The 24,544-nt window shown below is 54.8% G+C and overlaps 2 protein-coding genes across 5 annotated transcripts in view; one reads left to right on the top strand and one right to left on the bottom strand.

The window, feature by feature from the left end:
- Nucleotides 1-24,544, bottom strand: part of CDPF1 (cysteine rich DPF motif domain containing 1) — a 376,436-nt gene that overhangs the window by 331,192 nt on the left and 20,700 nt on the right. The window lies entirely within an intron of this gene.
- The window catches only part of GRAMD4 (GRAM domain containing 4), a 116,060-nt gene continuing 107,757 nt past the window's right edge, over nucleotides 16,242-24,544 (top strand). For 3 of the 4 annotated variants that reach the window (XM_050805864.1, XM_050805859.1, XM_050805863.1), the window contains exon 1: nucleotides 17,330-17,490. In XM_050805864.1, the coding sequence (XP_050661821.1) occupies nucleotides 17,462-17,490 (29 nt within the window). In that variant the 5' untranslated portion in view covers nucleotides 17,330-17,461. Of the gene's footprint in view, nucleotides 16,304-17,329; nucleotides 17,491-24,544 lie in introns of those variants that run through there. The other variant, XM_050805860.1, reaches the window with a different exon arrangement.

Here is a 24,544-nt window from a genome sequence, read left to right as displayed (position 1 = left end):
ACTGGTATCATGTACTGGCATCAAGGTAGATATACAGACCAATAGAACAGAATAGAGAATCCAGAAATAAAGCCAAATACTTACAGCCAACTGATCTTCCACAAAGTATACAAAAACATAAATTGGGGAAATGACATTCTATTCAATAAACGGTGCTGGGAAAATTGGATAGCCACATGTAGAAGAATGGAACTGGATCCCTATTTCTCATACAAAAGTTAACTCATAATGGGTTAAATACTTAAATCTAAGTCCTGAAATCATAAAAATTCTAGAAGGAACGCTAGGAAAAACTCTTATGAACATTGGCCTAGGCTAAATATTTATGACGAAGGCTCCAAAGGCAAATGTAACAAAAACAAAAGTAAATATTCAGGACCTACTTAAACTAGAAAGCTTCTACACAGCGGAAGTAAACAGACAGCTTAGAGAATGGGAGAAAATATTTGCAAACTATGCATCTGACAAAGGACTAATACCCAGGATCTACAAGGAACTCAAATCAGCAAGAAAAAAAAAAATAATCATCCTGGCTGGGCACAGTGGCTCATACCTGTAATCCCAGCACTTTGGGAGGGCAAGGCGTGTGGATGACTTGAGGTCAGGAGTTTGAGATCAGCCTGGCCAACATGGTGAAACCCTGTCTCTACCAAAAACATAAAAAATTAGCCGGGTGTGGTGGCAGGGCCCGTAATCCCAGCTACTCAGTAGGCTGAGGCATGAGACTCAACTTGAATCTGAGAGGCAGAGGTTGCAGTGAGCCAAGATTGCACCACTGCACTCCAGTCTGGGTGACAGAGTGAGACTCTATGTAAAAATAAAAATAATAATAATAATAATAATAATAAATACTTTATAAACATTAATTTACTGACTCTTCTTAACGACCTCAATGGTATATTCTGTTTGATCCCTGTTAACAGACAAGAAAATTCAGGTACAGAGAGGCTAGGTTACTTGTTCAGAGTCGCACAGCCAGTGTGCAGCAGAGCCAGAAGTCAAACCCAGGGAGTCCTTCTCCAGTCTGTGCTCTTAACCCTGGGCCATGACATGCCGTCACCCTAGGTGTGCAGTGAGGGGACTGGGGCCCAAAAGGGGAAGGGACTCATACCTGAAGCCACACAACCAGGGTCCAGCCGCAGGCAGGCTCTTTCTCCACAGAGACAGAGCTGGTTTGGGCCCCTCCTTCCTCCTCTTGGTGACAGTTTTGCCCGTGGGCATCCTGTGGGCAAAGGGGAGACTGAGTTTCTGGTTTGTTGGTGTGTTTCAGGAGTGCAGCTTGATGAGGTCAGTCTTTGTGTGCAGAGAGAGGAGCTGGGTGGAGGCTGGCTGGATGACTGGGCCTAGGCCTCCAGATGAGGGAAAGGAGCAGAGAGGACGAGGGATGCATCATGGCACTGGTATTGCTGAGAGAGACCCCAACCCCCAGGAGGGGTATGTAGGGGTGAGGAAGGGGCTGCTGGTTCCCCCTTGGTGAGCAAGGGCTGGCTATGGGAGGGGCTCCAGGAGCAGAGGGGAAGTGTTAAAGACTCAAACCCAGCCAGGCACGGTGGCTCACACTTGTAATCCTAGCACTTTGAGAGGCTGAGGTGGGTGAATCACCTGAGGTCAGGAGTTCAGACCAGCCTGCCCAATATGGAGAAACCCCATCTCTACTAAAAATACAAAAATTAGCCAGGTGTGATGGTGCACACCTGTAATCCCAGCTACTAGGGAGGCTGAGGCAGGAGAATTGCTTGAACCTGGGAGGCGGAGGTTGCAGTGAGATGAGATTGCACCACTGCACTCCAGCCTGGGTGACAGAGTGAGACTCTGTCTCAAAAAAAAAAAAAAAAAAAAAAAGATTCAGACCCAGCCTCGGCCCCCTGTGTCACACAAACTGTTCTCCTCCTAGGGCAGGCTTACAGGGGCCCATGCCTGGGGCACCCAGGTTGGCAGGCAGCTTCGTGGATGCCTCTGGGGAGACCTCCCTGACTGCAGGCCGGCTCTGGGGTGCTGCAGAAGAACTCACTTCCGTCTCTCCTATGGTGGTGCTGTAGGCAGCCATGTTAGACACCATGTGATGATGCCTGGTGGTCATGTGATCCCAAGACACCATACCATAGGTCAGCCCAGGACCAATAGCTGGTGTCAGGAAGCAAGGAGCTGAACAGGTTGATTCACCCCCGGGGACTTCCACCTGACCATCCCAGAAGGCAGCTGCTGACAGGGTCTCCTGGAGGCCTGAGGATGCAGGGAGGTCTGGGGGTCTTGAGGGCCACCTAGGGTCTTGGGGAGTCTTGGGAATTTAGAGGACCTAGGAGACCTTGTGGGGCTTTAGGAAGGCCTAAGGGGCCTGGGGGGCCTTGGGATCGTTGAGGGGCCTGGGAAGGCTTTGAGGGGTCTCTGGAGGATCTTTTGGGCCTTGGGGGCCTGGGGAGCCTTAGGGGACCTCCAGAGGCCTAAGGGACCTTGGGAAATCTTTGGGACCTTAGGGGGCTGGGGATGTAGGAGACTTGAGAGGCCTGGGGCTTTGGGCCAGCCTTGGAAAGCAAGGGGGGCTGGGAGGGCCATGGCGGGTGGAGAAACGCCCCCAGAGGGCCTGGGTCATGCTGCGGCCACAGCCTGGGCACTGTGCTCCAGCTCTGGGAGCCCTGGTTATTCCCTCCACGTGATGGGGGGATCCCAGGCCTGCTCCAGCATCCCTGTGAGGGTGAAGTGACCCCAAGGGGACAGGCCTTGCCCCGGCTCTCAGGCCTGCATGCCCCACACTCCACTTCCACACAAACTCATCTGAAGGCATATAAGGCCGTGGGGTCTACCAAAGGCTTTGTGGGGAGGTAGAGGAAGGAGCCCCATTGCGAGCCATCTCGTGTCCCCAGAGCTCCTCTCATGCTGACAGCCACTCTCTTCATGGGTTCGTATAAAGTGCCCAGAACGGTGCCTGGCACACAGGAGTTGTGAGCCATCGTCACTGCTGTCACTGCCTTTCGGTTCTCTCTTTCCCAGATGGCTTCTCAGGATCCCTCTTTTTGCCCCCAGCGACCTGGTGTCCTTCGTGTCGGAACAGATGCGTCCTGCGATGCTCCTCATGTGAAACGGGAAGAGCCTATAAACGAAAACGTGTATCTTCCCCCATAGGGTTTAGTTTTTTTTGGGGGGGGGAACCGAGTCTCGCTCTGTAGCCCAGGCTGGAGTACAGTGGCGCGACCTCGGCTCACTGCAACCTCCCACCCCCCAAGTTCAAGTGATTCTCCTGCCTCAGCCTCCCGAGTAGCTGGGATTACAGGCATGCGCCACCATGCCCAGCTAATTTTTTGTATTTTTAGTAGAGATGGAGTTTCACCATGTTGGCCAGGCTGGTCTCGAACTCCTGACCTCAGGTGATCCGCCTGCCTCAGTCTCCCAAAGTGCTGGGATTACATGCATGAGCCAGTGCATCTGGCCCCCCGTGGGGTTTAGAAGTAGCTCAGCACAGCGTGTGGCGGGTGCCACCCAAGAAGGTGGCACAGAGGACAAAAGTCCGCAGAGGACAAATGCAGGCGGTGTGGAACTCAGGCCCCAACTTGTGGGGTTGTGGCTGTGAGCAGCCACAAGGTGGCCCCAGTGAGCCCAGGGGCCGGCCAGTGCAGGGCAGGTGGGAGGTTGTTGCACAGCTAAGTTAGGCTAAGAGAGACGTGGCAGGGTCCCCCTGGGGCAGCAGGTGGGGGCTCAGCTCACCCTGGCTCCCAGCTGCACAGCTCCGAGTGGGCATCTCTTCACCTGAGGAGGAGGAAGGGCAGCCTGCAGCCAGCAGGTGTGCCAGGATCCTCCTACCTGGGTTGGGGCCACGAAGGCAAACACAGGGCAACTGAACCTATTGCAGAGCAGGGCCCGAGGGCTGACTCGGAGCAGGTGGTTGCAGGCTGGCTCTGAACAGGCCTTGACCCATCCCCTGGATCCCCCAAGCCCTTCCCAGCCTCCACCCCCTGCTGCAGGCCACACCTACAGCCTTCTGTGCTGAGGGCTGTGCCCCTGGAAGCCACATTGGGCAGACCAGGGCTGCCTGGGCCCTGAAGCAGCATTTCTGTGTCTTCAGCCCAGGGGAGCTGACTGTTCACGGCTATGCTTACACCACACTTCTCCTCTAGGCTGGGCCGGGCGAGAGGAGGGAGATGAAGGACGGTGGGGCTAGCCTTGCTGGTCATCAGGGTCACTCATCTCTGGGGATCTGGCTGGATCTAGGGGCTGAGGAAGGACAGGCCGGTGGCAGGGGCCAGGTCTGGGCTTCTGGTGGGCTAGCCCCCCTTCTAGGAAGGCCTGTGCTCACTGCATCTCTAGGGACAGATGCCCAGGGCCAGGGCCTCAGAAATTCTGACCTGCCAGGCTGCCTGCCTCAGCCCCACCCCACCCAAGGCATCCAGGGACACTGACCTGTGGCAGACACGCCCACAGCTTTGCTGTGTGTCCATCTTTGTTGCCCCTCCTTTTGGGGAGCTACCCCTACTCCTGCACTCTAACAGGTGAACCCAGTGTGAGCCACTGCCCCACCCACCAGCCCCTGACTCAGGCCAGAGAAGTGAAAACCATCTGACCACAGAGGAGGAACCTGGGGGCACAGCAGGACACCAGGTGGCCGGAGGTCAGGCTCGGGGGGATGACCTGGAGGCCAGCTGTCTGGAGGATCCTGAGCAGAGAGGGGGGCAGGCCCTTGATACCTTTCCTTCCAAGAGGGGAATCTAAAGGGAGAGAGTGACATCAATCCAAGGCCCACCGTGTAGGTGCTGATGACAAAGGCCAGTGGAGGTGACCACAGGTCCTGCCCAAGACAGTTCTGGAGATGGATGGTGGGGCTGGTGCCTGTCTTAATTTGCTGCATTGCTAGAAAGGAATACCGGAGGTTGGACAATTTATAAAGAAAAGACGGTAGCCAGGAGCAGTGGCTCACACCTGTAATCTCAGCACTTTGGGAGACTGAGGCGGGCAGATCACCTGAGGTCAGGAGTTCGAGACCAGTCTGACCAACATGGAGAAACCCTGTCTCTACTAAACATACAAAATTAGCCAGGCTTGGCGGTGCATGCCTGTAATCCTGGCTACGCAGGAGGCTGAGGCAGGAGAATCACTTGAACCCGGAAGGCAGAGGTTGCGGTAAGCCGAGATCATGCCATTGCATGCCAGCCTGGGCAACAAGAGCAAAACTCCATCTCAACAAGAAAAGAAAAGATGGTTATTTGGCTCAGAGTTATTCAGGCTCTTACAAAGAAGCATGGCACCAGCATCTGCTTCTGGTGAGGCCTCAGGAAGCTTCCATTCATAGCAGAAGGGGAAAGGGAGCAGGCATCCCATGGAGAGAGGAAGGAGGGAGGAGTGGGGGAAGGAGGTGCCAGGCTGTCTTTAACAACCAGCTTTCACGGGAACTAATAAAGGCAGAACTCGCTATTAAGCACCAAGCCGTTCATGAGGGGTCCACCCTCATGATACAAACACCTCCCACCAGGCCCCACCTCCAACACTGGGGATCAAATTTCAAACTCAGATTTGAAGAGGACAACATCCAAACTATATCAGCATCCAGCAATGAGAATGTACTTCATGTTCCTCAAAATGGCTAAGATAGTAAATGTTTAAATATGTGGGTAAATCTAAGTAACTATTGGCTGCATAGAATAACATTAATTTTTCATGGTGTTTTATATAGATAAAAATTTTATTTATTTATTGAGACAGAGTATCGCTCTATCACCCAGGCTGGACTGCAGTGGTGAGATCTCAGCTCACTGCAACCTCCACCTCCAGGGTTCAAGCGATTCTCCTGCCTATATAGGCCGGGCACGGTATAGGCTGGGTATGGTGGCTCATGCCCGCAGCACTTTAGGAGGCTGAGGCGGGTGAATCACGAGGTCAGGAGATCAAGACCAGCCTGGCCCAACACGGTGAAACCCTGTCTCTACTAAAAATACAAAAATTAGCCGGGCGTGGTGGCACGCACCTGTAGTCCCAGCAATTCGGGAGGCTGAGGCAGGAGAATCGCTTGAACCTGGGAGGTGGAGGTTGCAGTGAGCTGAGATCAAGCCACTGCATTCCAGCCTGGGTGATAGAGCAAGACTCTATCTAAAAAAAAAGAAAAAAGAAAAAAAATTTTGATAGACAAAGGTGGCTCTGACTTCCATTGAATTGTACATACAGAATGGGAAGGGAAGCACTGCAGTGGAGAAACTGACAAGCACAACTCAGCCAGTTGACCAAGGTCAACACCAGCAGTGAGGAGTCATGTTGATGGCATATCGCCTTGTAAGATGGGATGAGAAGGGCCCTTACTTCTGCAGTCTTCCTCCACAATACCTCAGTCTATCTCTGAGAAAAACACCAGACATTGCAATCAAGGGACATCTACAAAATTCCTGACCAATCCTCCTTAAACTGTCCAGGTCATCAAACACAAGGAAAGCCTAAGAAACTCTCACAGCCAGGAGCAGCCTGAGGAGAGACAATGAATCCATGTCCTGTGGGATCCTGCATGGGATCTAAGACAGCAAAAGCATATTAGGTAGCTCGGTGTGTTAGCACACACCTGTAGTCCCAGCTACTTGGGAGGCTGAGGCAGGAGGATCATTTGACCCCAGGAGTTCGAGGCTGCAGTGAGCTATGATTGCACCCATGAGTAGTCACTGCATTCGAGCCTGGATAACATGGCAAGACTATATCTATTTTTTGTGTGTGTTTGTTAAAGTACATTAGTGGCCGGTTGCAGTGGCTGATGCCTGTAATCCCAGCACTTTGGGAGACTGAGGCGGGCAGATCATTTGAGGTCAGGAGTTCGAGACCAGCCTGGCCAACACGGTGAAACCTTGTCTCTACTAAAAATACAAAAATTAGCCCAGCATGGTGGCGTGCGTCTGTAATCCCAGCTACTCAGGAAGCTGAGGCAGGAGAATTGCTTGAATTCAGGAGGCGGAGGTTGCAGTGAGCCAAGATCGTGCCACTGCACTCCAGCCTGGGGGACAGAGCCAGACTCCGTCTTAATAAATAAATAAAGTACATTAGGTGATTTTGTGCTGTTATCACAGAGTACCTGAGACTGGGTAATTTGTAAACAATGGAAGTTTATTCGGCTCATAGTTCTGGAGGCTGGAAGTCCAATAGCAAGGTGCCAGGATCTAGGGAGAGCCTTCTTCGTGTGACACTCCATGGAAGAAGGCAGAAGGGCAAGAGAGTGTGCACTGAACCCAGTCTTTTATCAGGAACCCACTCCCAAGATAACTAACCCACTCCCAAGATAACTAACCCACTCTCATGATAACTAACCCATTCCAAAGATAATTAACCCAAGCCCATAACTAACCCACTGCCATAATAACTAACCCACTCCCATGATAATGAGCCCACTCCCATGATAACTAACCCACTCCTGAGATAACTAACCCACTCTCATGATAACTAACCCAGTCCCAAGATAACTAACCCATTCTCATGATAACTAACCCACTCCAAAGATAATTAACCCAAGCCCATAACTAACCCACTGCCATAATAACTAACCCACTCCCATGATAATGAGCCCACTCCCATGATAACTAACCCACTCCTGAGATAACTAACCCACTCTCATAACTAACCCAGTCCCAAGATAACTAACCCATTCTCATGATAACTAACCCATTCTCATGATAACTAACCCACTCCCATGATAACTAACCCACTCCCGAGATAACTAACCCACTCCCATCATAACTAACCCACTCTCATAACTAACCCACTCCCATGATAACTAACTCACTTATGATAACTAACCCACTCCCAAGATAACTAACCCACACCCATGATAACTAACCCACTCCCAAAATAACTAACCCACTCCCATGATAACTAACCCACTCTCATGATAACCCACTCTCATAACTAACCCACTCCCAAGATAACTAACCCACACCATGATAACTAACCCACTCCCAAGACAACTAACCCATCCCAAGATAACTAACCCACTCTTATGATAACTAATCCACTCCCATAAGTAGCTCACACCCATGATAACTAACCTACTCCCAAGATAACTAGCCCCTGCCATGATAACTAACCCACTCCCATGATTATAAACCCAGTCCCATGATAATGAACCCACTCCCATGGTAACTAATCCACTGCCATGATAATGAACCCACTCCCATGATAATTAACCCACTCCCAAGATAACTAACCTACTCCCAGGTAACTTACCCATTCTCATAATAACTAACCCTCTCTCATGGTAACTAACCCACTCCCATAACTAACCCACTTCAAAGATGACTAACCCACTCCCAAGATAACTAACCCACATCCATGATAACTAACCTACTCTCATGATAACTAACCCACTCCCAAGATAGTTAACCCACACCCATGATAACTAACCCACTCTCATGATAACTAACCCTCTCTCGTAACTAACCCACTCCCAAGATAACCCACTCGCATGATAACTAACCCACTCCCATGATAACTAACCCACTCCCAGGTAACTAACCCATTCTCATAATAACTAACCCTCTCTCATGATAACTAACCCACTCCCATAACTAACCTGCTCCAAAGATGACTAACCCACTCCCAAGATAACTAACCCACATCCATGATAACTAACCCACTTACAAGATAATTAACCCACACCCATGATAACTAACCCACTCTCATGATAACTAACCCACTCCCAAGATAACCCATGCCCATGATAACTAACCCACTCCCATAATAACTAACCCACTCTCATGATAACTAACCCACTCCCAAGATAACTAACCCACTCCCCTGATAATGAACCCACTTCCATGGTAACTAACCCACTCCCATGGTAACTAACTCACTGCAGAGATAACAGCGTTAATCCACTCAAGAGGGAAGAGCTCTCATGGCCTAATCAACTTTTTTTTTGGCGGAGTGGGGACAGAGTCTTGCTCTGTCACCCAGACTGGAGTGCAATGGTGCAATCTCGGTTCACTGCAACCTCCACTTCCTGGGTTCAAGTGATTCTCCTGCCTCAGCCACCTGAGTAGCTGGGATTACAGGTGTGTGCCACCACGCCCGGCTCGCTTTTTTGTATTTTTAGTAGAGACGGGGGTTTCACCATGTTGGTCAGGCTGGTCTCAAACTCCTCAGGTGATCCACCCACCTTGGCCCCCTAAAGGGATTACAGGCATGAGCCAGTGCACCCGGCCCTAATCAACTCTTAAAGATCCCACCTCTCAACGCTGTTGCCTCAGGGATTAAGTTTCCAGCACAGGAACATCAGTGGATGAATTCAAGCCATAGGATTCTGTCCCTGGCCTCCCAAATTAATGCCTTTTCATATGTAAAATACACTTATTCTAGCTCAATGTTCCCGAAGTCTTAATTCATTCCAGTAGTAACTCAAAGTTTAAAGTCCAGAGTTTCATGTGAGAATTCGATATGGCTGTTACTGGTGTGATTCATTCCAACGCAAATCCCTTTCCAGCTTCGAGCATGTGAAATTCACAGGCTTCGTGCTTCCAACGTGCAGAGGTGGGATAGGCATAGGACAGGCATTTCCATGCCAAAAGGGACAAATAGGCAAGAAGAAAAGAGCAGCTGGTCCCAAGTAAGTCCAAAACCCCACAGGGAAAACAACAGGAAGGTCTGAAGCCCGAGCGAAATCTCCTTTAACTCCCAGTCCCACATTCTGGGCTCACTGGGGTGGGGTTGGGCCTGCACCAGTGCTCCCCTAGCCTAGGGCCTGGCAGGGGACACTGGGATTGAGGCTGGATGTCCATCAGGCCTGATGGTGCAGGCCTCGCAGAGGGAGTCTGTGCTTTATCCCAAAGCCTGGGAAACTGGGTTCTGCCAAAGGCCTGGGTTTGGCCCTGGGGCCTTAGAAGGTTCCAGGGACATTCTCACGGAAGGGGATCCAGGGTGCTGCTCCACGGCATGGCCCAGAACCCAGGCCCCAAGCAGTCCCGGCCCCTGGGCTCCCTTCTCTGTCCCTGAATCTTCCCCATCTCTCCAGAGCTGGGTGCCGAGGTCAGTGTGCCAGCTCCTGGGTGGCCCTCAATGCCCACATGGGGATTGTGTGATCTCTGTGGCAGGCAGAGAATCCAGGGCCCTCCTGGCCTGCCCACACCCACCTGCCCTGCGCCCACAGCTCCCTCCCCCAGCTCAGCTGCTCTTCAGGGCCTCACCCTGCCCTGCCACAGCCTCGAATGGCTTTTCTCCTGGGAGCAACAGCCACAGTGTGAGGAGGGCTTGCTTTCCGCAGCCCCCCATATCTCCGGCAGTGGGAAGGGCTTTGGGAGGGGCTTGCTTTCCACACCCCCCCACATCTCCGGGCGTGGGAAGGGCTTTGTAAGAGCTGCTCAGATCCCTACCTCAGTAGGTTTTCTGTTGCTTATAACAGAATTCCTGAAACTGAGTAGTTTATAAAGAAAAGGAATTTATTTATTACAGTTATGAAGGCTGAGAAGTGCAAGGCCGAGGGGCGAATCTGGGGAGGGCCTTCCTGTTGGCCAGGGAGTGGGGGGCCTCTGCAGAGTCCTGAGGCAGCGCAGGGCAGCACACGGCAAGGGGCCTGAGAGGCCTATCGTGCTAGCTCAAGTGTCTCTCCCCCTTCTTATTAAGCCACCAGTTCCCCCCCATGATAACCCATTAATCCCTTAACCCATGAATCCATTAAGCCATGAATGGATTAGTCCATTTATGAGGGCACAGCCCACATGATCCAATCACCTCTTTATGGCCCCACCTCTCGATACTCCCCGCGTTGGAGATCAATTTTTTTTTAAAGACAGGGTCTCGCTCTGTTGCCCAGGCTGGAGTGCAGTGGTACAATCTTGGCTCATTGCAGCCTCCAACTCTTGGCCTCAAGCAATCCTCCCATCTCAGCCTCCCAAAGCACGAGGATTACCACCTTGCCCGGCCGAGGACTAAATTTCAACATGAGTTTTGGAGGGGCCAAAAGTAGAAAGTAAAAGTTTCTCTTCAAAGTGTCCCTTCTTGTTAAAGAATAAATCATGTGTTAAAAATAATAGTTTCTTTGAAAAACTAACTTCCTTCAAAGTGCTAACAACTCTTTGTTAAGCCCCATCCTATGTAGATGATGTTAAACATGCTCACAGGCACCTACTACACTCTACATCCTTGTACCTTAACCAAGATATTTGTGCTGGACCTGCTCACAGGCACGCTCCAGATCACAGCCTATGCGCCTTCCCTATTTGGCATAAGCAACTTCCTCTTTTCCTTTGTTTTGCCGTTACTTTTACCTGTTTAGAAAAGTTTTAAACTGTTAGCCAATTGGGTTGTAGTTTAGATTGTGAGATCTGGCTCCAGCCAATAGAGACAGGACACAGTAGCAGGGACAAACTGCGTAAAGGATAAAAATTGCTTCCCTCCTTTGTTCAGGTGTGCTCTCGCCATTGTTCCATCTGCAATGAGCACCCTTACTGCAGAAAGTAAAAATGACCTTGCTGAGATAATTAAATTTATGTTTGAGTGCTATTTCTTTGCAGCACCAGGGAACAAGCATTCTGTTTCTAAATAAACATTTCACGGCCGGGCGCGGTGGCTCAAGCCTGTAATCCCAGCACTTTGGGAGGCCGAGGCGGGTGGATCACGAGGTCAGGAGATCGAGACTATCCTGGCTAACATGGTGAACAGGACCAGTCTCTACTAAAAAATACAAAAAACTAGCCGGGCGTGGTGGCGGGCGCCTGTAGTCTCAGCTATCTGGAGGCTGAGGCAGGAAAGAATGGCATGAACCCAGGAGGCGGAGCTTGCAGTGAGCCGAGATCACGCCACTTTCACTCCAGCCCAGGGAGACACAGCGAGACTCCGTCTCTAAAAAAAAAAAAAAAAAAAACATTTCACATATAACACAAATATTCAAAGCATAGCACCCCTTCCCACCTGCTTATTACCCAGAGGCCTCCAGTCTACACCCAGAAGCCTTTCTCTACCTAAAGCACTGAAGGGATCCTGTTGTTCCTGCTTGAAAACCCGGCCATGGCACCTTCCTGCCCTGGGATATGGGCTGTCCTTCATGGCAGCTCCTGCCTTTTCCCAGCTAAACAGAGCAAGTGGAGCTCTCTCTTCCCACCAGGCCTTTCCATATGCTCTTCCCTCTGCCTGGAATCCTCTTCCTACGATCTTTTTTTCTTTTTTCTTTTTTTTTTTTTTTTGGAGACGGAGTCTCGCTCTGTCGCCCAGGCTGGAGTGCAGTGGCCGGATCTCAGCTCACTGCAAGCTCCGCCTCCCGGGTTTACGCCATTCTCCTGCCTCAGCCTCCTGAGTAGCTGGGACTACAGGCGCCCGCCACCTCGCCCGGCTAGTTTTTTGTATTTTTTAGTAGAGACGGGGTTTCACCGTGTTAGCCAGGATGGTCTCGATCTCCTGACCTCGTGATCTGCCCGTCTCGGCCTCCCAAAGTGCTGGGATTACAGGCTTGAGCCACCGTGCCCGGCCTCTTCCTACGATCTTATCTTAGTTAACCTCTGGTCACTCCTTGGCCTCTCCTGGAGTATCACCACCTCCAGGAAACCCTCCCCAGCCTTCTGCGGCTCTCTGTCTTATCATTGACCACACTGTGACTTCATTGCCTGCCTGCCTCTGTCTGTCTGTTGGATAAGAAGCTCCCTGGGGCCAGAGACCATCTTGAGTGTTCCTCCCTGCCACATGTCAACAGCGTAGGGCCTGGCACCAAGGAAAGGTCAGGATAAGTTTGTCCTTGGGGTGCTCTCAGCCTCAGTTCGATTCTCTAAAAAAGATGAGGTTGGCTGGGCACAGTGGCTCAGGCCTGTAATCCCAGCACTTAGGGAGGCCGAGGCAGGTGGGTCACCTGAGGTCAGGAGTTCAAGACCAGCCTGCCCAATAAGGTGAAACCCCGTCTTTACTAAAAATACAAAAATTAGTCAGGCATGGCGGCACATGCCTGTGGTCCCAGCTACTGGGAAGGCTGAGGCAGGAGAATCACTCAAAGGCAGAGGTTGCAGTGAGCCAAAATTGAGTCACTGTACTCCAGCCTCGGTGACAGAGCAAGACTTTGTCTCAAAAAAAAAAAAAAAAAGATGAGGTTGCCCTGGATCCCTTCTCCCAGCCATGACCCTTATGGGGTGCCTCCCACATGCCTGTAGCAGGGGAGACTGGGGGTGTACTGCCCGCTGACTCTCCCATGCCAGGGCACAAGGACCCAGATGCATCTGAGAGCTAAAACACTTCTAGCTCCTAGAATTTTCAGGGGTGGGAGGCAGGTGTTAGCTCAGGAGGGGTTAAGGAAACACCACTTTCCCATGATTCCTGGCAGCAACCGGTGCCAGGAGTGATGCTAGCAAAGGTAAGGGTGAGGCTGCCTCCTGGGAGCCCTGACTGTTGAGGAGTGGGACTGGGCCCCTCAGCTGTCTGGCTGGGACACCGCCATCTCTGGGCCAGAGCTGAGAGCCGCCAGCTGCTGCTCTGTTCGGTCTCCTACAGGAACCCCGACTCCCAGCCTGGGACTCTTCGCCCAAACCTCTCACCACTCCAGATCCAGGGGCCTTCCTCCCTAGCCCCGGCCCCACCCCTTCTCCCCTAATCAGGATGAAAATAGCAACTGCCGGCACTTCCCAGTGCCATTTGGTGCCAGGTGCTGCCATCTCTCGGGGGTGGTGACGAGGTGACGTGGGGAATGGCCTGGAACCCAGAGTCTATGCACCCCAGGGCTTGGAGTGCTTCCTTCTTACCTCTCCTTGGTGGCCCCGGGCAGGTTCCTGAGCCCTTTGTGCCTTGGCATCCCGTGTAATAAAATATGTGGTTGTGTGTGTGTGTGGAATGACAGCCTGGATTCTACATGCCAAGGTATGAACCTTCCAGGTGCACCTGCTTGGTGCCAGGTCCCATCTCAGAATGTGAGGGGGGGCTGGGATGTGAACTCAGGTTGGCCTGCCCCTGACACGCCCCTGCCACTCACCGACTTATTTCCATGCCTTTTTTTCGCCACAGACAAACGTAACAGGAAGGCCTTGAAGAGCCAGTGGACGGTGCGGGGGTGTCAGGCTATATGGAGACCCCTGCTTCCACTTGTCATTGGTTCCTCTCGAGTCCTGTCACCTTGCCTCTGATTCCCCTCAAGGCTCTGAGGCCGGGAGGCAGGGGTCTGAGGGCCCCGCTGGCCCCAGGTGTGAGCAGGCTCCAAGCCTCCTTCCCAGGCCACCCATCAAGCTCAGGGCTCTGCCGGGCCCACTCGGGGCAGTCCTGTCCCACCATCCCTGTGTCCGGTTCTGCTTTGAGCAGAGGAGGGGGGAGCCGGCGGTGGCCTTGCCATCACCAGCTATGTGACCCTCAGGGTCTGGCGGCCACTCTGAGCCTGTGCCCTTGTATGAGTTTGCTAGAGCTGGTGTAACCAACACCACAGACAGGCAGCTTACACAACAGAGATTCATTTCCTCATTCTTCCAGAGGCTGAAAGTCTGAGATCAATGTGTCTGCAGGGCTGGTTCCTCCTGAGGCCTCACTCCTGGGAGAGTAGATGCTGCCTTCTCTCCGGGTCCTCACGCGATCCCCCCTCTGCGTGTGTCCATGTCCCCATCTTCTCCTCTTATGAAGACATGTGTGCTGTTGGGTTCGGGCCCACCCTGAGGGCCTCATTTACCTTCATTGCCTCTTTAAGGATGCTATCTCCAAATGCAGTCACATGGGGAGGTATGGGAGTTAGGACTTCAACAGATGAATTTTTGGGGGGACACAATTCAGCCATAAATGCTGCTCTGTAAATGGGCTAATAGGATGGCTGTGAAGAGCCACGGAGCAGGGTGGTGGGCACCACGCAACATCAAGTGTCACCCTTTGTGGGGTGTGTGGTCCATGCCTGTTCACCAGCCAGGGGCTCTGTCTGACTCTCTGCACCGCACCAATTTTGCCCCCCTACCGAGCAGGGACTGGGCACCCAGCAAATGTCTGGAGTGTGGGCTGGATGTGAGGGGCTAGGCATGCTGGGCGCTGTCGTCTGGTTTCCCTTGGGCTCCTGCCTGCTCACTCCTAATCCTGGCTGTTCACGAAATGAACATTCCTCGGGCGCTTGCTCTGCGCCACGCTGTCTGCTGCAGCCCCTTTTCTGTTGGGGCACTTCCTGCCCCAGCCCCAGCGGTTCAGATGGCACTGCTGGTCACAGCACCCTGGCCTCCACCCCCACAGTCCCCTTGGCTCAAACGTGACACATGACCAAGTGGGGCTGATGAGAATCCTTCCAGGAGACTTGCTGGAAGGGTGCGGGGCCGGAGGGGGTCTCTCTTTGGGATTGCTGCTCTGAGGACGGAGCCTTTGTCTCCACAGGGAGAAGCAGAGAGGTTCAGAGATGAGAAGTGATAAGGAGCAGGTGTCCTGCTGGCAGAGAGACTGCCACTGCTGCACCTGCACAAACAGGTTGCCTTTGCAGCTTGACTGAGTCATTTGTGTACAAAATGACCCTGACAATGACACATAGCCTGGCCAAGGTCTTGAGATGTGGGGACAGCAGCGAGAGACTTGCACAGGAAAGCTCTGGTCTTTTGCTCCCAGGAACAGCTCACCTGGGCTATCGGGAGAGTGGAGAGAGGAGGCAGGAAGGAGCACAGTCAACAATGGAAATGATTAAAATATGGTCACGGTGCTGGGGCAGGAGGTGCCCTAAGGGTCCCCGCCCTACCCCAGAGCCTTGGCAGGTGGGAGTCTGGGATCATTTCTGAACAGGCTGGCTCAGGAGAGCTTCCTGGAGTGGGGAGCTCTGGAGCTAGGCCTGGCAGGCTGGGTAGAGTTAGTGTAGGGCAGGTACCCCTGGGAGGATATGGCCAGAACAGGGAGCTGAGGCAGGAAAGTAGAGCTTGTGTTTGGGAAAAACAAGTCCTGTTTCCCTGGAGGACAGAGATAAGGCAGGAAAGCCTGGCGGGGTTGGGCAGCGGGGAGGGGGAGCCAGAGAGGTCTGATGGTCAGGCCCTGTGCTGGATGGGGGCTCTGGGCACAAATGAGTCATCTCCGCCATCCTAGGAAGAGACCGTCCTGCAGACAGCACGCCATCGCACCCCATGCTGCCTGCGGAGGCACAGGACAGCCCTTGTGGGCTGGACAGCCCTTGCGGAAGCGCTGGATCCTTTACCCTGAAATCACTGGGTCCTGCAGTTCTGCAGACAGGAACCTGAGCCTTGGAGAAGTACAGCTCACCTGAGTGCCCGCCTCTAACCCAGGTCCACCAGGGCTGGACCTGGAGAAGGATCAAAGAGAGGCCCTGAATCTTGCCCCAAGGAGCTTCAGGTTCACTTGAGCTGGGGCCCTTGAGGAAGTGGGGAGGGCGGATCCAGGTCTGGAATCTTTGGATTGAAAGGTTGGAGATGCCTGTAGGACTCCCAAGGTCAGTGAGTTGAGGGCAGGGCACTGGGGCAGGCAAGAGACACAGGAAGGGCAGGGCAGAGCACAGAGGACCCAGCCTGGGGAGGGGGAGGCAGAGACGGCTGGGCAAAAACAGCCTCCAGGCCTTGTGTATTTTCTCCACTCTGGTTCTCCTCCACCCTCCCACCCCAGCTCCCCGCAACCATCCTCCTGGGTAAGACGCTAAAGCGGGTCTCCTAAACCTAGGGTTCTGCAGGGCGATCCCCTCTGCCCCTTCACTGAGCACTCTCCTGTGAGCTAGACAGCCTTAAAGCGGGGTGGTGGGTGGTTTCTTCTGCAGGGTCCGGAACCCGGGGACAGGTGTGCTTAGAGTGGGTCCCCTCTACTGATGTTCTGCCCCGCAGGTAGTGCCTGGGGAGATGCAGGGGTGTGGGGAGAAAGGGTGGGCCCAGAGGTCCGGATCCTGGGGGACAGACAGCACCCCGGGCACCATGGGGTGGGCGCACCAGGTACTGGCGCGAGTTTAGCGGGGTTCGTACTGCGTCCTGTCCAGCGCAGGCTACAAGCCCGGCCCCGCGTGGCCGTCGCGGAAAGGCATTTCCTCCCGGGACGCGGGTCTCCCCCGGCAGCCAGCGCAGTCCCTGACCCATCTCTGGAGCTGCGGGCGGTCCCGCGGGGCGCGGGCGAGGCCACAGCAGCGTGCGTGCTCGTGCGCGGCTGAGCCCGTGGCGTCCGCCGTGGCAAGCGCGGGGACGGCGTGGCCGTGGCCGGCGGTGCCCGCGCGTGCGCGTGGGAACGAGCGGCGGGGGCGCACGTGGCCACCCAAACAAAGGCAGCGCCTCGTGACCGAGCTCGCGCGCGCGGACCCACCAGGGCAGGCGCGCCCCCGCGGACCCCGAGTCGGCCGCGGGGCGGGGGCGGTGCGCGGGGCGCGGCCCCTTTAAGGCGCGGCGCGGGGCGGGGCGGCGGCTGCGCAACGGGGCCGGGGGCGCGCAGACTCCGCGCAGCGGGACGCGAGCGCGCGACCTGGCGCCGCCGCCGCCGCCGCCGCCGCCTCCGCGCTCGTGGCCGGGACCCGCGGGGCCGCCTCCTCCCGGCTCCCCGGCGCCGCTGGGCTCCCGGGCGGGCGGTAGGTGTAGCGCGGCCGGGCGGCCGGCGAGGAGGGCGCCGCGGCGGGTGGATGAGAGTTGGCCCCGATCTCCGCTCAGGGTAAGCGGCGCCCGCGGACACCCACCCATCCCGACCTGGTTGCCCCGCGGCCACGCTCCCTTCTGGGCGGGCGGCCCGCGACCCGGCGCACTCGGCCGTGCTCTCCCTGCAGCCGCCGGGGCCCGAGCCTCAGACCCTCCGAGCAGGGCTCTGCGCGGGCGCGCCCCGCACACGCCCCCGGGTCCCGCGCGTCACGGCCGCCCCCCGCGGGCACCGTCGGCGGCAGGTCCGGGTTCTGCCCGTCGGCCGGGGGAGACGAGGGCATCCCGGGGTTGCGGGGCCCGGACTGGGGTGGGGGTCGCCGGATCGGTGTCACTGACGCTGGGCCACTGGAGGGGGACGGGATCGGCCCGGGCCCGCCAATGTCGTCCTGCCGACCCACTCCCGGGTGGGACGGGAGAGGAGGAGGGCGCCCCAGCCCCTGCTTTCCTACAGACGACCTCGCCAAAAAGTTGTGGGCGCTTGCCCCCTCCGTGCACCCCACTTTCTGCTCTGTCTCGTCTCTCTTTGTTCGGGATGTTGAGCTCATGGGGCTCTGCTGGGGCGGGCTGGCACCTTGGCTGGAGCCCAGGCCCGTGCGCCTACTAGAACGTGGGATGCAGTGTGGCACCCCCGGCCTGAGGCCCCACATGTCCAGAGCAGGGCGTGCACCCCTGCCAGGCCCTGGACAAGGGAGGGAGGAGAGCCAGTTTGTCCCCAGCCGGGTGGGCTGGTGCCCCTGCCCTGTGGGCTGTGTGGCAGAAGGTGCAGCAGTGCCCCGGGGCCGGGGACCTGAGTGTGACCCCCCCAGAGCCAAGTCCACTTTTTCGACTGTTGCCAACCCTGCATCTCCTGAAGTAGGAAAGGTTCGATTTGGGGGAGACCTTTTTGCAATACGGGGGTTCCCTTCTTGCCTGCCTTGTGTGGGTTAGGGAGAAAATTCAGAGGTGTCTCTCCTACACACCAAAAAGGAGGTGCCTGAGTCCCAGCCCAGTGCAGCCCTGCCCTGGGGCTGGCTTTGGGGCTGGGCCTGGGAGGGAGGTCAGAGTCAGGGTTCTGTTGCCTCAGAAGTCCGGGGCAGCGCTCCAGAGAGGAGTCTGGGACTTGCCTCCCTCACTCTCCTGCTCTGTGACCTTGGGCAAGGTAGTGAGCCTCCTGGACCTCAGTTTCCTCACTAGCAAGTGGGCAGGGGCAGGTAAGAGGATCGAGTGAGGTGATGTGGGCCTCCCTCAGGCTGGGCTCGCCCTGGGTCGGGGTTCAGAATGGGTTTAGGAGGTCAGTCATGGCCTCTGTCCCGGGCCCTGTGGCTGAGCCTGAAGTCTGAAGTCTGTCTGCCTGACTTTTGTGTGGGCCCATTTGGGGATACACAGTCTGGCCAGGGAGCGTGTTCAGTGGCTGCCCCTGCCCCGTGCTGGGGTGAAACCACGTTCCCCTTTTGTTAGCTGGGACTCCCCAGATGAGTTACCTCAGTAACCCTGACCCTCCTTCCTGCTGCAGACCCCTCTGAAGACCCCTGCCTGGCCCAGGAGAGGGGCCCTGCCTGTCTCGCCTTCCTCCTGCCTTGGTGGCGGTGTGGACCCGTCTGCAGCACTTTGTGGTCCCAGGGCAGGGACCTCCAAGCCCCATAGCTGGGCTCACAGGGAGATGCAGCTTGGTCCTGGAGCCTGGGAAGTTAGGCACCTGGGGTCTCAGTGGGCCACCAGCTCTCTGCTCTGTTGCTCTTTCCTCTCAGCTGCCCCTGTGGCTGATGTGTGGAGTGCGGCTGTCCCAGCCGTGCAGCCCGGGGGCAGGTTGGGCCTGTCCTGTGATCTGTCTTGCACTCTGGAGAGCCGTTTCCTGGAAACTGCACGGGAAAGGCTCAGAGCTGTGGTGTGCTTCCATATGGCCCTGAGAGGCTGTTTATTCTGGGTCTCCTGCTGAGGGAGGTGGAGGACCCTTCACCAGGAAAGAACCAGGTGGTCTCTCTCCAAGCCACTGGCCTTCCAGGCCCTCCCCTTGGTACCCTCCTCTTATCTGTGGTGCCCTGCGCTGGCATCAGGTAACCTTTGCTCTCTGCTCTCTGTGGCTTCACCTTCACTAACTAGAAAACGAGGGAGGAGAATCAGAGCCGGTTTTCCTGAATCACCGTTTCTGCTGTAGAATAGAACAGTGGTTCAGGCTCAATGAAAACCAAGTGGTTTTGGAGTCTAGTGAGCCTTTGCTGTCAGGGAGGGCTGCCAGCCTGAAGCCTGTTTTCTCTTTGGAAAGAGTGTCAGAGTAATGTTATAGATGTTACAGAAACAGCAGCACCCCATGGGTCCTGGTGACAACCCTTTTATTGGAGAACCTGGGGCCCCGATGGTCCCATGGTGTGATCCGTGTTAGTGATTGTGCCATCCGTGTACCCCCTCCCCTCCCTGGGGGCCACATGAAGCCTGCTTCCAGCTCGCCATGTTTCTCTGTTTGGGTATTTCTCTCCGGTAGCCAAATCTACTGGGCTTTGTTTGACAGTGGGGTTCCAGTCCTGTCATGATGGGGCTCCGGTCAGGGGCTCATTTTAGGAGGCTGCCCCTTCTCGGGGAGCTGGGGAGGCTTCCCCGTATGTGGGCTTGTGTGTCAGGTTTGGGGGCTCCTGCCTAGTGGCCACAGTGGGGGTATTTACAGAACTCCTGTTGGTGTGGGCGTGTGCTGGCTGGGAGGGAAGACGCCAGGGGCTGGCTGGGTGGCATGGTCACCCCCTGCCTGAGTTCCGGCCTCCTTCCCTGCAAGGCGGCCCAAGAGGCTGCTGCCTGGCCTCTTTAGGGGAAAGGAGACCATCTCTGCAGGAAGCCCGGGGCAGCAGAGACAGTGTTGGGGTATGTGGCAGAGCATCCCTGCTCTGACAGAATTTGGCAGTGAATTGAGGGAGAGAAGCTGTGGCCGGGCTTAGTGAGTAACAGGCGGAAGGCAGAGGTGCTCGCTGGGAAGCAGCGTCTCTTGCCTGGCTTGGAGATGGTCGTCTGCTGGTCGCCTCCGAGGCCAAGTGGACCACTCACAGTGCTTTCGAAGGCCTCTGGTTTGGGCATCCCGCAGGCTGGCTTGGGGTCTCTTTGGCACCATGGTGGGTTTAGAAACCTTTTCTTTGGCTTTTGGTGGCACAGCAATGGTCTGAAAATACTGCTTGTAAAGAAGTAAAAGTTCAAGTCCTCCACCGTCAGGTGTGGCTGGGGGGTCTAGGAGGAGGCCTGGATCTCCCAAGGGGACAGTTATGTGAACAGAGTGTCACAGGCCTAACCCAGCCCAGCGGGTGGGGCCCAGGCCAGCCTGTCACCTGCTTGGAGCCCTTGGCTGCTGGGGAAATGTAATAGTTTAACTTGAGAACTTAAAGGCAGGTCACTCAGACTCTCTTAGAGACGGAGATGGCGCAAGAGAATATGGGTTTTGCCGGGCGCAGTGGCTCCCACCTGTAATCCCAGCACTTTGGGAGGCTGAGGCGGGCGGATCACCTGAGGTCGGGAATTCGAGACCAGCCTGACCAACATGGAGAAGCTCCTGTGTTTACTAAAAATACAAAAAATTAGCCATGTCTGTCATCCCAGCTACTCTGGAGGCTGAGGCAGGAGAATTGCTTGAACCTGGGAGGCGGAGGTTGTGGTGAGCCGAGATCTCTCCATTGCAGTCCAGCCTGGGCAACAAGAGCGAAACTACGTCTCAAAAAAAAAAAAAAGAAAAGAAAAAGGAAAAAAAGAGAAAAGAAAACGCATGTTTCCCTAATTGGAGAAAACCCTGTTGTTTTGCGTTTGGTGTCTCGGCATGTGGCAGAGGCCTGGGCGGACACTTTGGGCTGGTAATTCGCCGCTAATGACAGTCCCGTCTGCAGGGCTACTGTTCCGATTGTTTGGCGTTTGAGTTATAACCTAGGGTTGTGATTATGTTTAAACCCTGTGATTCAAGTCCCCTGTGGTTACACAGGAAAGGCAGGAAGTACCGGTCTATCAAAAACATTGGTAATAGTAATAGAAATCACTCATTCTGCACAGCAGGCCTGCGCTGAGTGTTTTACGCGAATCGTCTCAACAAAGCCCTCAGAGCGTACAACTTCACCCCATTTTACAGATGAGGAAACTGAGGCACAGGGAGGCAGTGCAGCTTGCCTGAGTCCCCAGTTTGTTCCTGAGCAGAGCTGGGATTTGCTCTGAAGGCTATGCTCATAAACATTGCAGCCTTTCTGCCTTCCGAATAATCCTCTTCTAAGAGGGATTTTGTGAGAGAAGTATCAGCAATAAACTTAAAGTCGTGATGAGACTTTTCTCTTTGCTGTCAAACATGCAGTAAATAGCAACATGTGGATAGCATGTCCTGCTCGGGGCCAGACAGCCCTCTAAGCGTGATACACGATTTATTTTCGTAACAGCTGGCAGTAGGTGCTCTTGTTAGCTGCATTTCACACAGGAGGAAGCCCTGGCACAGAACCGTTCAGCAGCTTGCCCAGGGCCACAGGTTGCTGTGTGGTGGAGGTGGGTTTGGACCGATGGGCGGTGCTTTTAACCCAAGCCCCATATGCGCAGGGATTGGGTGGAGAGCATGCTTGATCTTGCTGCTGTGTGTTCTTGGGCAAGACACCTAACCTCTCTGGGCCTCGGTTTGGTCACTTGTAAATGAGGGCCTTGGCCTAGGGTATAGAAGCCAGAGCTTGAGAGCTGGCTCTGGCCTGAGGTGGCTGTGTCTGCACCACCTCCCACAGGGAGGCCCAGGTGGGTGGAGAGACCTGGCTGCCACTTCCCTAAAGGAAGCAGGTCTGCTGAGGAGCAGGCTGGGGCCTTGGCTGGGACTGGGTGGGGCCTTGGCTGGGGCTGGGTGGGGCTGGGTGGGGAGGCCATGGGTGGTCGAGCAGCGAGGGCTTCTGGGATGCACTTGGCAGTGGCCGAGGCAGTGCCCTCTGTGAAGTGAGGTCCGAGGAGGCAGAGCGTGGGGGTGCTGGGAAACTGTGAAGCTCTGTGCTGGGTGAATTGTTACTTGTCCCTGGGGAACAGGAGGGACAAGAGACTGCTCGGGAACCCGTGCTACCAAACTCCAGAGAAGCTGTAGTGGGAGAAGCTGAATGCTGGGCAGCGAGCAGTTAGGAGGGTCCAGGAAATGACTCAGCCTCTCTTGGTTGGTTCCCCTGCGGGCCATTCCTGGGACCTCTCTGCTCCACGTCCCCTCGCCAGGGAGGCCTCCTGTGAATGCCCCAGCCATGCCTCTGCTGTCACCGCTCTCCTCTTCTGGAGGTTCTGGTTTGTCTACTGTTTACCATGCTTCCCTTCTAGAAGGTGGGCTCCTGAAGTTAGGGGTCTCTGCTCATGTCCAGTGACCTGGAGTGGCGCTTCATGGTGCCTGATATCCTGGGACCCTGGCTTGGGGCTGAGCTGGGCTGTGGAATGAGGTAGGGCCAGGGGCCAGGCTGGGAGTGAAGTTGTTTGTTCCGCACTCTTGGTGTTGACCTTGGCCACCTGGCTGAGGTGTGTTTGTCAGCATCTTTATTGAGGTGTAATTCACACACCATACAACACACTCATTTAAAGTGCACAGTTCACGGACTTTTAGTACATTCACCAAGTTATGCAACCATCACCACAGTTGAAACCCAAACAGGAACCTGGGCCTTCTAGATACTTTAGGCACTCCCTGGACCCTTCCTCCCTGCCCCTGGCCACCACCTTTCCCTCTCTCTCTCTCTCTCTCTCTCTCCTGTATTTTTTGAGATGGAGTTTCGCTCTTGTTGCCCAGGCTGGAGTGCAATGGCACGATGTCAGCACTGCAACCTCTGCCTCCCAGGTTCAAGTGATTCTCCTGCCTCAGCCTCCTGAGTAGCTGGGATTACAGGCGTGCACCACCACACCTGGCTAATTTTGTATTTTTAGTAGAGACGGGGTTTCACCATGTTGGTCAGGCTGATCTCGAATTCACGATCTCAGGTGATCCACCCGCCTCGGCCTCCCAAAGTGCTGGGATTATAGGTGTGAGTCACCATGCACCCAGCCAACTCTATTTTTTAAAAACTGTTTTAGATTTATAGAAAAATTGCAGAGATAATCCAGAGTTTCCAAATTAACCCTACCAACCATTGCAGTTTGTTGGGTGATTAGCATCTCACATTAGTGTGATAGGTTTGTAACAATCCAGGGACTGATACTGATACATTATCATTAGCCAAAGTACATAGTTTGTTCAGATACATTAGCTTTTACCTAATGTCCTTTTTCTGTTCCAAGACTGCATCTCGGGTCCCAGATGACATCTAGCTGTCGTGTCTCTGTAAGCTCCTCTTTGCTGTGACGGCTTCTCAGAGTTTTCTTAGTTTTGATAACTCTGACAGTCTTAAGAAATAGTAGGTATGTTGTGGGATCTCCGTCCATTGGAATTTGTCTGTTTGGACAATTGGAATTCCTCTGTTGGAATTTGGATGCGTTTCTCGTGGTGAGACCGGGGCGCCGGCTTAGCGGGAGGAAGACCGCAGAGGCGCGGTACCCTCTTACCGAATCACGCCAGGCGCACACCGCCGATGTGGCCCGCGGCTGCTGGTGCTGGCTTGGCCACCCGGCTGAGGTGTGTTTCTCAGGCATCTTCATAGCAGTTCTTGGGTTTCCTTCCTCCAGTACTGTTGCCTGTGGGAGGAGGTCACTACAGCCAGCCACACTTAAGGGCTGAGGAGTCACGCCTGCCTCCTTGAGGGCGGAGTGACTGCGTCACTGATGTGGCCGTCTTCTGCAGGGGGGTCTGTCTCTTCTCCTCATTTATCAGTTTATGCAGCTGTTTACTTATCCGTGTGGGTTCGTGGATACTCATTTAATCCGCTGGGTCTCTGCGGAATGCCGTTATTTTGTTTGCTCACTTGTTCCAGTGCTGGCTGTCGGGCCCCCTGGACGTACCCCTTCACGGTGGGTGGTGTGAGTCCTTCCTCATTTCTGGCCCTACGAGATGCTCCAGGCTCAGCTTGTCCATTCCCTGCCCAGGCTTAGAGTCAGCCCCTTCTCCAGGGAGCCCGGGTTTCCTTTTGTTGGAGGGTGGAATCGGAAACCAAGATCCAGGTAGCAGGTGCGCTTGTCGGTACTGGGGTGTCATTGCTTCTAGGCCC

This window comes from Macaca thibetana, chromosome 10 (assembly GCF_024542745.1).
Source record: "Macaca thibetana thibetana isolate TM-01 chromosome 10, ASM2454274v1, whole genome shotgun sequence".
Classification (NCBI taxonomy): domain Eukaryota; kingdom Metazoa; phylum Chordata; class Mammalia; order Primates; family Cercopithecidae; genus Macaca; species Macaca thibetana.
The sequence above is the reverse complement of the archived record's forward strand: the minus strand, read 5'-3'. Positions and strand labels throughout refer to the sequence as shown.